Source organism: Dreissena polymorpha, chromosome 8 (assembly GCF_020536995.1).
Source record: "Dreissena polymorpha isolate Duluth1 chromosome 8, UMN_Dpol_1.0, whole genome shotgun sequence".
Taxonomy (NCBI): domain Eukaryota; kingdom Metazoa; phylum Mollusca; class Bivalvia; order Myida; family Dreissenidae; genus Dreissena; species Dreissena polymorpha.
In genome coordinates, this window is record NC_068362.1 from 74495002 (window position 1) to 74507359 (window position 12358).

Genomic DNA, 12358 nt, shown 5'->3' on the forward strand with positions numbered 1-12358 from the left:
TTTATCTTTATCAATGTTGACCAACGAGGTGTGCCGATTGAAAAAATTTAGCTAACTCAATCGGACTGGCTCGGTCTTTTAGGTAGGTCGCCATTGTGAAGAATTTGTTCATGGTATGATAACTAAGACGAGCTGCTGAAGCAGCATCGTCAAAAATGTATACTCGCTAAGCAACAACTTATAAACTCTATTAATTTTAGTAAATCTAATACTTTTTATTTTTAATATTTTATGTTACCTTTATTGAAAGAACGATTTGATCAATAATGATTATTTGTTGAGAGCTTATTATTCAGTAATTAGTTATTGTTTGCGTATGACGTTATCTGCGATAAGCCCCCAACCTTTATATATTTTGAAAAATTGCTTTGAAGAATTTATCAGCAAACGGAAAAATAAGTTTGTTGATCAAATAGCGTTTCACCGATTGACCCTGTTATTGACACTAAAGCTAAAATCAACAACGTCGTTTATGATCTCAATAACGCCAGGATCTTGCTAAGTATTCCGGATATATTTTTGTTTAAATCCTATTTACGTGGAGAAAAAACTTTGTATAGCTATTCCAACGACGTACATGTCAAGCAGCTGACAATGACTTGATTTATTAAAGTAACATCGATACATTTCGTATTATGGCTACACTGATAATTGAAAAAAAAAAGACTTCAAAAGTAAACCTTGAAACTGACAGACATGGCATTTGCTATTAATATTTTACTGCAGTGAAATTTAAGTTTGTTTTGTTCAAGCTACTTAACCATTGAAAATCCTACAGCCCATTAAGCATATAATATAAACCAGTACCATATAAAGTGTAATGTGGACGTTGAACCGAAGTTTAGGAAACACTTAATTTCGAAATTTAAAGTATAAATTTAAATACATAAACATACGCAAATAAAACAGTGTTCGTGCATCTAGAGGTTACGCATGCTTTCATATATTCCTTCTTTCTTCTAATATTATACGAAAAATTGTAATATTTGAAGTCAATTTTGACCATAAAAATGCCAAAATCTTTAATTTATAAAGATTTGTGAAAAAAGGTGCATTCGGTGGTTTATAAGAGTATATTTACACGTTTTCATCAACGCAGTGGAATATAAATTTGAAAGATGGCAGGAATTTAGGTCCAAGGAAGTCAATTTCAAACGTTTGTAGTCATACCGGATAAATAGCTTTTTGGAAAAGCTTGAACAGTTTTCCCCGTAGTTTATCATTTTATTTTTTATGAAGAATGCAGATTCAGACTCACATAAGGGCATTATGTATAGATTCATGTCAGCCATATTATATTGTTGTCTGATTTTGTTTTCTTAAAAGTACGTATAAGTATGACATTGTCTTGGTTCTTGGCTCTTTTTTTCTTTTCCCGGGCAACAAAAGTGCTAAACATAGTTGCCTGTCTAGCCAACATTTCGTGAAAAGTTATCTTCTATCTCTGCATGATTGCATGCAGTAGTTCGTGTGATCCGAGTGATCCATATATATTTTGTATTCAGCGATGTTGTTTTGAATGGTTTGTCCCATTTGGACTTTTATTTCATTAATACAAGTGTAATTTAAAAAAAAAGAAAGTCGATTCTGATGTTGTTTTTTTCAATAATATAATAAAAGTGTATTTAAAAAAAGAAACTCGATTTATGGAGTTCAATTGTACTTATATTGTTAATAGAAACAGCAACTTTAATTATTTTAAGAGAGTTTGATTCTTATTGTTTACTCATCTTGTTGTTTTGGCACTTGACATCCGGATGTCACTTGACATCCGGATGTCACACTTTGTATTTAAGTGAACTATGTTAGTACTCATGTCATTGTCTGTTAAGAAACCGTGAAAGTTATCACGCATTCGACATGGCGACGAACTTCTTGTTGTCCTTCGCTCTTGTGATTTATCTTTGTGCAGGTGAGCAAATGCTGTTTCGTTTATCGCTAGTACATTTGTATATAAATATATGTTTATACGTATGTTTTTGCGATCTCTCCAAATGTATATGCAGTGCCATATTTTCTAACATACTCATATAAAAGTTAGCCGTTCATGTAATACAAATTCGAGTAGCTTCTGTAAAATGGGAATTCTTTATTACGACATACTTAATCAAAATGATTAATCAGGTAAACTTGCTATTTATTAAACAATATGGAATACGATAGGGTAACCTAAAGACCTATGATAAACAGAAATTATGTATCATCTAAACTACTGATTTATCACTGAAAATAAATAAGAAATGTAAAATGTATACTGAAAATAAATAAGAACCATTGATCATATAAACCCAATGCTTTTGACGTTTATTTACAATTTATTATTAAAACTGATGATTCACCATAAAAAACTGGATTTGTATCACATTTACGGTTGATAGGATACGTAGACTGAACTTGTATGCTGCTAGCTGATGATTTTTAACTGTCATTTATAATGTTTACCCTGTCAACAATATAAACTGGTCCACATGAAAATATGACGCAACGCGTAGGAATCTTTTACTAAGCTATTTACGTCATTCTCAGAGTTAGGTTCACATTTGTTATTTTCGAAGAATTTTAATAATTTAAACTTTATTGAAAAATATAGTGAATTGAACTATATATAACATACGAAAATTCATAATTCTTTCATCTAAACATATATTAACTACATCTTTTTAGAGATGTAACTTACCTCTTTATGTACATATTTTCAACGGAAAAATTAATAAATATGCATATAATCTTAATTTACTCCAGCAATTATAATAATAAGTATATGCAAGTAAACCTGCGAACAAAAAACCGACCGACGGTTAGGAGTGACGGACGGACAAGATCAAATATATATCCCCCTTTCTATAAGTGGTAGTATAATTATTCGTGCTTTGTTTCAGGATATAGCGCAGCAATAAAATGTTACGAGTGCAACGGTACCGATGTTAGCTGCGCGGACACGTTTGACAAAGGCAAACACAAGCTGGCAGATGGCTGTGCACAATGCTTAAAGGTCAAAGCAGTTGACAATAAAGTGAATGGTATGATACATGCTAGTACAATTGCATTTGTACTACCACGATGTAATTTGAAAAGTAATTATATTCAGCGTGCATTTAACACTGGGGAAAATACAGTTACTATAGGAAAAATGAAACTCCAGAAATAAAGTATTGTTACTCTTCTATATATTTTGTATTGTATAACTTTGACAAGTAACCATTTTCCTAAAACAAAAATGAGCGATTTGACTTGCTGCTGCAATTTCCAGTTCTTATGTTGTATTGTGCTTTCTATCTATTGCTGTAGCCGCGGATCGCAAGTGCCTAGCGGCCATTGTTGGTGAATCCAAATGTCAAAAGGGATACTTGGGGCTTGACGTGACCGCCTGTTTTTGTAACACAGATGGATGCAACGGAGCCTCATCCGTCTACTTTACCATGGCAACCATTATTGCCCCGCTTCTGATGTTGACGAAACATGTCATTTAACCAGTATATGCATGTATTGAAGACAGTATTATGCAGTGATCAAAACACATTTATACGTGTACATTTACATTGGTATGCATGCTTTAATATACTGCTTGTTGAAAAGGTATTAACGTTTGTAGATTTAAAACAAAACTATGTAGTTTTATAATAAGCATTTGTTTCCTTTTATCTGAAGTCAATTAATGATGTGATGTAAATTATATAGTACTTTGTTGCTTAGTCAGTTTGTTGAAACAATGACAATGCATATGCAACTTTAAAACAATGTTTCTTGTTTGTCAGATACTAAGTGTATTTTATGGAACAAAAACACGTGAGACAAATTATTCAACATGACAGTCTTATTAATGATTGTATTTTTGTCAAAGGTATAAATAATAAAGAAAGTATATTATACTCGTTTGATTATTTATCCTTCTTACTTGTGAATCTTGGACAATAAATAAACCAGTATATGCCGTTTATCTTAACCTATGTCTGTGAACAAATACCGGAGCAATCAGTACGTTGTTATTACCTGCTATGGTTTAATAACTGGATAAAAGTATTTGTAAAAAAAGCGCATTTATCAATTAGCAAAAAAGATGAGAATTTCGATTGTTTATTACAGTTAAAGGTGCAATGGTCGTTTCTTATCATGTTAAGCGAAGACTTAATGGCGTTTGTCAAGTTAACGTTTCGGAATTGTAGATGTAGGGTCTAACAAGAGTTGTAATTGCATACCTCAAATTTATAACCAGATGGAATGGAATGAAAGCGAGAGTCCGATCTTTGTTTAACACGCCATTTTATAAAAACAGAAAAAAAACAACAACTGGAGAACAACTTCTTCTTATCACAAAATAACTTCTTATTATAAAAATGTCCCTTGATTGGCCATACAAAGATAATATGGCCAATTTATTTTTTGTCTGAAAACATTTGTTCGCGCTATTTTGTCAGTTAATCCTGTAGTCGCCTGTGAAAATTCGGTCAAATCTGGACCAAGTTTGACGCAATTTGCAATCTCTTTATATTTTTAGAAAAGTCTATATTTTTGTTTCCTTCACTAATCCATTGATTTTTCCAAATTAAAATACATACAAGTCATTCGATAAAGCACTTTATTTCCGCACGAACTGAAACAGTAGCCAGTACTTTAATCTCCTGTTTTTCATATTTTCATGATAGGAGTTTTGGATATTTTACTCTCCAGTAAATTCACGAGCAGTTAAAACATACATGTGTTGATTTTCGCTCAATATGCGTTTATCAAGAGTGTTTATTTTAAGTATAAATATATCATATTATAATCATCATGATAGACACGAATGACCTTAACAGCGTACACCGAAACAAACCATTTTCGCATGCTCCCAAGTATCAATTACTATGTAAATTAGGAAACAAATATTTGATTCATAGGATGTTGTGAACAATTTTCGTCTGGAACCATTAAGTGAATGTATCTTAAAACAAGGGAATATACATTTTTCAAATTAAAGTTTATAGGCAAGTTGGGTTATCTGTATTATAAGTAAAAAAACAATTATTACCGGTTATGTTTTGATTTTGAAATATTATAGTATACAACTACAATGATTTAAATGCAAATTGCATTATGGACTTGTTTAAATTATAATCTTGAAACAGGTCTTCATAATTCTAATTGAACCTTCCAATACAGGATGTTATGTTTAACACCAATACGATTATTTAAAATGTTCCAACTATCTCTAACCTATCGTGTACCCCTGCCACACATATTGATACTGTATACATAAGTCCACCCGTCAATACTAGTTTTACAATAAAGGCATACGAAGAAAAGTTTTAGTAAAATACCAACTATAGTATAAGAATCAATAATATAATTTATTATGCGTCGGCATTAAATAATACACTACTTTCATAAAAAGCGTTCAGTAAGAGTGTACATTCATTTCATGCGAAACGCATTGAAACATATACTTAATTAAATGCGTTTATTACAAACAAACTATATCTCAGTGAAATCAACACAATTGTCTGTAGTTCAAATTGGACAGTTGCTTAAGTGTGTAAAAATAACAAAAATGATATATACATGAAATAGTATGCACCTTAGGACTTCTTAAACGTCGCAAAAAACACAAACCACAAAACACAACAATGCTGAATACATAATATATATATATATAACCTAACATAACATATTTTCTATTAGTCTGCATTGTAGCTAGGCGCAACCGCCGCAGTTTCTTATGTGTATTTGTATGTCTGTGTGTATGTCTGTGTATCTGCATGGTTGTTCACAAAATCGATTTCGCTCCTATATATATAACACCAAAAAGATGGGCTTCCCTCCTGTGCGTAATACCACTTATGTTAATTGTTGCTTGTATTTTGAAATAAATTAACAATGTATTTGATTTCGCTTCTCTCTATGCATTAATAAAAAAAATAGTTTTAAGCCGAGTTCGACAGTATTCTCCTATATCGCGGAAAAGTTCACTTATCCTTTATGTCTAAGTCGCAAAAAGTGCTTTGCCTTGCTGTGTCTGAGTGGTGACCAGGGTTTAAATTCCGCCTTCGCCAGTCACGGTGGGTTGTCCTTGGACAAGGAACTTTTCCCTAGCCTAGAACCTGTACTGGTGTGACACCCAGGGACCATTGATAAGTTAACTGATGCCACGATATAAGTAAAAAATTGATGAAAGCGGCTTAAAACCCTGAACATGAAATCGGTAGTAGATCTACATGTTTTAAGACAATTAGACCATGATTTCCTATATAGCTCACCTGAGCAATATTGCAGAAAGTCAAATTATAACCATGTTGTTCATTTTCATTTTTAAAAACAATGTTACTATCATTTTTAAGAGAATCAAAGGATCATATACATGCTGTAATACACCCATTTCTCTAATATTTGTCTTTATATAGATATGAAAAAGTGCTTCCATATATGCCATGTAATAGTAATTATAATTACAAATGTACAATCTTGATTGCAACCTTAAACCGTTTCAAAAAGTCCTCTAGTGGATTAATGATGGGAAGTCCCCGTGCGTCATCCGGGCCTGGACATTATTTTCACTAGTTTCCTGCCCCTGATCGTCGTCACTGTCCGGACCCGCAATCGACTTTCAGTTATTCACTACATAGGGGTGCATGTAACTAGACCCCTATATTGAGGGGATGTCCTGTGCGTCCAGGAACTACTAATCCGCCAATGTTTATAGGGCCCACCGTGTGTGAACACACGTTTTTAATTACACATGTAATAGGAATACATGTGCAATGCCCGGACCAATCCAATCCCCTAATGTTTCTGGCGCCAACTGCATGCTAAGGTTCGGACCCGGCCATCCAATTCCGTGAGAGGCTCTGAAGCGTGGTTTTGCATTTGGCCCCTACCCAGGAATAAAGGGGGTCCCGTGCGTCCCACGTGCAAGGCCCCGAGGTTTACAAAAAACTTTTAGCATGCTCAAGTCCAACCCGCACTCAAGTATAGTTTATTTTGCATCCATTTAACTTAAGTTGCAAATGATCGGCTAGAACCGACTATCTTCATCACAAATATTCAGCAAGTTGACGATTTTCGAATCATAACTCCTCGAGTTCAGAGGCACGTTCAGGATTTTGAACAAAATGTTTTGTTCGCTTTCGGTTACCTGCCTCTGTATATGCGTTGTAATTATTAAGCAGGGTACCAGGTGCGAACAGGACATTCTGTTTGATGTCCTGAACCTGCCTCTGGGCTCCATGTATAGATCGTAACAAAATTATATTACACAAAAGTCTTCTTCGTTACTTAATGAGCGCGATGCGACGTCAATTGTCTCCTCTGACCGAGGCGTGCACAAGCCCAGTAAAAGCCCAGTAAAAGTGTGCACCTGTTCGTAGTGCTCGTCTCCCCGTGCCTGGTAAGTTAATTTCCTTCAGTTTCCGACATCCAATTCCCGTGTAAAATCGAATTACCAATAAAACCAGTTGTATTTATTGAACATTCTTGAAGGAAACATATAAAGAGTCATTACATTAATAATTCCAAATTTTAAGAAAAGAAAGATATAGTAAATCAAAAATCAACAAGCATGTGTTTTTAAGTACGTCCTTTTGATAAAAATTAGTTAAATAAATTAAAACGTTAAATACAAACATTTGCTTTTAAGATATTTACATTTGCGATTCGAATAAGGGACTGAATTTTACTTAACAGATAAATAAATATGAATAATGAGACACATAAATCAAGGAAAATCACTGTAAATGAAGGTTGGTAATAACAAATAATTATTGCAGTATATTTCTTATTAGCTATCTTTTTAAATGATAACCCAGTGCCTCTTTCACGGTTGAACAAGGAAAAAGTAACCAGTTGCACTAACTAAATTAGGACTGATTACCACAGAGAACAGCGCCATAATGTCGGTTTCCACGACCTGTAAACGTGCGCCAATGTTGAAGGTCGACGGAAGTACCGTTCGCATCCAAGATAGAGAAGACGCGTTTTTGGAGATAGAAAATATATTTAAATATAAACACTCAATTGAAACTTGTATACAAACTTGTTTTTTAATTGAAAAACAACATTCGGAGGCATCTCGATGAAACTAGACAACTAGAGGCACCTGAGCCGCTGCTTCCGGTGCAGTCTCGCCTTTATAGAGACCTCTCACTAAAGGCAACGAGATCCGAAATTATGGCATTCGGTACGAATAAAGAGCGCAACTGTTCGGCTCAGAACGGCGAAGGACGGTTTAGCATCGAGGCCATTTTCGTTTTGTAGATCCTAGGCAGGAAGGCAGGAAGGCAGGTGGGAAGGCAGGCAGGCAGACAGACAGACAGACAGACAGACAGACAGACAGACAGACAGACAGACAGACAGACAGACAGACAGACAGACAGACAAGACAGACAGACAGACAGACAGACAGACAGACAGACAGACAGACAGACAGACAGACAGACAGGCAGGCAGGCAGGCAGGCAGGCAGGCAGGCAGGCAGGCAGGCAGGCAGGCAGACAGACAGACAGACAGACAGACAGACAGACAGACAGACAGACAGTCAGACAGACAGACAGAAAGACAGACAGACAGACAGACAGACAGACAGACAGACAGACAGACAGACAGACAGACAGACAGACAGACAGACAGACAGACAGACAGACAGGCAGGCAGGCAGGCAGGCAGGCAGGCTCGCTGGCAGTTTTGGTATAGCATTATATTATATACAACAGTCATAAAAACAACAAAGATAGATAAACACAATTGATGACAAGAGCACGTAAGTTGTGTCGATGCGGTAATGAACTTTGTCTTCTATATCAAAGTCTTTACAACATGAACGATCTCACTTTATTCTGAGCGTATCTGCTAGTTTGGATCCTCAAGTGGTGTGCAGAGACTTAATCTCCCTAAAAAGCTGAAACGTCTCGGACGTAAGTCTACGAGTCTTCATATGCTAAGAAGGTTTTTAAAATGTATACATATTTACTACAGAACTGTCATTCATTTTATTATGCAATTACTTTTGTTAAAAATTGTCAACAAGTCTACATTTGAATTATAAACGTGCACAGCGTTTTAATTTTGATTACATAACCACATCCAAAACTATGTAAGAACTTCTTTACATATAAAACCAAGGTATACTTAATGTATTTCACTCGTTTAAAGATATGCATCACGTTATTTTAATTGTTTTGCATTTTAACAAATAGACTTTCAACAAACTCTCATACAATTCATATCTAACTTATTCTCCATAAACAGGAACATTAAACATACAATGTATTTACATTTACCTGTAGCAACCGTTTGCAACATGTTAAATGTATGCTTTCAATATCATCTGCTTTTGTGAAATCCCAGACTAACCCCATATAATTTAATTAAGAACACACACACGAGTCAAACAACGGACAAACTATTTTTGGTTTTATGTCCAAGTCATTGGATTTAAACAATAATGCATTTATGACCTTTAAGGCTTAACCTATCCAATGTTACTTGGTTAATTTCAAACGCCCAGTTATATTCAATACTTAGTCTAAATAGTTTATGTAAACTATCACTTAAATAGTATTACAATTGTTTGCTTATTGTTAGTTTTCTTTTAATCCACCGTTCTTCGAATATACCATTATGTTTGTTTTTGCAGTGTTAATATCTATCCCCCAAGAAATGCAATGTAACTGTAAGCATATAAATGTGCAATAACTTCAGCAGGTGACTTGCCTAAGATAGCTATGTCAATAGCAAATAATAGTTCAACCAAAACAACATCATCTCTTTTCAATCCAGAGTTAGGTAATTTCAGATTCTTTACAAATAAAGAACACACAATAGGCAACATAACCTCCGATTTCATCAGCCAAACCGTCTATCTAAAATAATATGAGTAAGAAACCCGCCCTAAGTCTATGCGTTTGCTCGTAAATGTTCGCTTATCGTCGTGGGAAATTCAAATGAAGTTTATTATGAGTTAACTTTATTTAACGAAGTTTTCATTGATTTTGAGCAGTTAAGGATCTTTAATAAAATAATACCCCTATAGTTAGTTTCACAATTAACATCATCTTTTTCGTGCAAAGGAATTCATGCTCTTTCTGTTCATTTATCGGGAAAGAAGTCCGATACAAAAAACATTTCAACAAGTCACACAAATGGACAGACAAACCATCACTGCATTCAATAACAATGTATCCGTTTTAAAATTCAATCGCTGCCATAATATATATTTGGTTTTAAATGATGTATTTCTAGATATAGGTACGTCTGTTTCTGAAAATGCAGAATGTTTTAAGTTAATATCTTCATTTAAACACAAATCTTCTGCTTCCGTATTAAAAAACCCTATTCATTTTGTTACTTTTTCACGCCTCAAAGGCAGAACCACAACATAAGGAAGTTATACACGACTCGTACTCATTACACGAAAATCAAAACGGTAGCGTACCTAGGGAATATTACTATGATTGTTCATGTTCCCAATGAACATACATCAATGCACGGGCAATAATCACAATGAACGCCCCTTTTTAAACCCTTTAAACGATTTGAAAGTAAATACATTTACATATTTGTTAAGGTAACTGCTGAACAAAATCAATAATTATATGAAAAAATCAATAGCTTTTTTACCATTTGTTCAAGGTAAAGTTGGAATCATGAATTTTTCAAGGTAAAACCTGTCCTCGAGGACTTTCCAAGGTCAGTACGAACCTTGTGTAACTCTCAACGCATCGCTATAATAATTTGTGTAATTGATTCTACGTGTGTAACAAATGAAACAGACAAAAAGCATTTTTTTTGTAAAACTAGGTTGTAACGTTACGAAAAGAAACAACAACGACAGAACGTTTGGCATCACTCTTTTTATGAGCAGTGTTTTCCCGTGATTTGCACAACTGTTAATTAGCTGACCACTCAATAATAAGCAACACTTACCGTATAACGATGTCAATACACTGGAGTACAATATTCAACATTTTGTGGAATAAGGATAGACACCTTCCTGAATGAAAACTTGCCAATCTATTTTTGATATATAGACAACTTAGCATAAGTTGGGAGGCGGATACTCATTAAGTTCAAAATGTTAATGCACCCATATGGGACTTGATTAACACTATGAATACACTTACTTTGCACAAAAAGTTACCCTGTATCTTGAAAATATCCCCACACCATTTGACAATAAAAAAAACTCACCTGGCCATTTTGAGCAAACACATGTCAAATCGACTGTTGCACTAAGCTAGCTAGCTCTTCAAACCAAAACCAGTTTGACTTATTTGGAAGGCATCTGACATAAACTGAACCAAATTTCATTATAGTTATATCATTAAAATATAATGATTTAGCATTAAACAAGGAAATAATATTCATTAGAAAACTGCGAAGCTGCTAGACTGCAGTGTGGAGAATATGGTTAACTGTTTGGGGTGTTGGCGGTTTGCTTGCAGGCAACAACGTTTGTTATGTAAATGTGCTTTATAAAATTAGAGCTTTGTTAAATCAGGCAGGTATTGTCTCGAGATTCAATCGATGCGTAATAATGCAAGAGAGAAAAAGGATAAACAAAACAGTATTTCGATTAAGTTTGTAGTTGGTGTGTGGGTAAATATCATGATATGCACTAACAGGTTCCAACACAAAATATTTCCAGAATTTCCCAATACACCATCCCTCAAGTGGGTTTAATTATTTTGCTTTCTTTGCATATTTATGCCATTTATCCACCTCCTAAATTAGGGGTGTTTACCTTCCTTTTAAGGCAGTATCAATGTTGTTGTTTTTCAACATAATTTAACGCGTCCGAAACCAATCAATCCATTATGATGAAATAAAGGGATACGAAAGTCCAGTAATGAAATATCTTTTTATGAAATTTTAAACATACATGTTGACCTAAACAATGTTAAAACACGACTACGGTTTAAATTGTTTACTTTATTCATAAAATGAGTTATTACGATAACTACATAAATAAAACGTTGATAAAAAACCACAGGTGGTTAGCGTGTGGCTACGATATTCATTAGTGAAAACATCATTTTGAATGATAAATAATCGAATTATAACGAACAATCAACTTTTCTGGAAAAAAATCACTATAAAAAATATATATATCAAGGTTTTCAACTCAAAATGACCCGAAAACGGGTGCATCGCTTTAAACAGCCATACCTTCATTAATTGTGCAGCGATTTTCATGGACCCGGTTTATTCAACGCAGAAATGAATTTCCTTTCTGGAAATGTACATATATTGTTATATTTCTACACATGCTGGATCAAATTTTAAGAAACAACACGATACACAACTCGCGTGACCTAGTCGAGTATGCTCTACAAATAGCGTATACGTTTATTTACAAGACTGGAAGCAGATACATATATAGATACATATG

The 12358-nt window shown here is 34.2% G+C and overlaps 1 protein-coding gene across 1 annotated transcript; it reads left to right on the forward strand.

Annotated features, from left to right (window-relative positions):
• Window positions 1-1771: 1771 nt before the first annotated feature.
• On the forward strand, window positions 1772-3869 carry LOC127841856 (uncharacterized). Its single transcript, XM_052370984.1, has 3 exons — window positions 1772-1912; window positions 2880-3020; window positions 3289-3869. Exons 1-3 carry the CDS (start codon window positions 1861-1863, stop codon window positions 3468-3470), a joined length of 375 nt encoding a protein of 124 aa, XP_052226944.1. The 5' UTR covers window positions 1772-1860; the 3' UTR covers window positions 3471-3869.
• Window positions 3870-12358: the final 8489 nt, after the last annotated feature.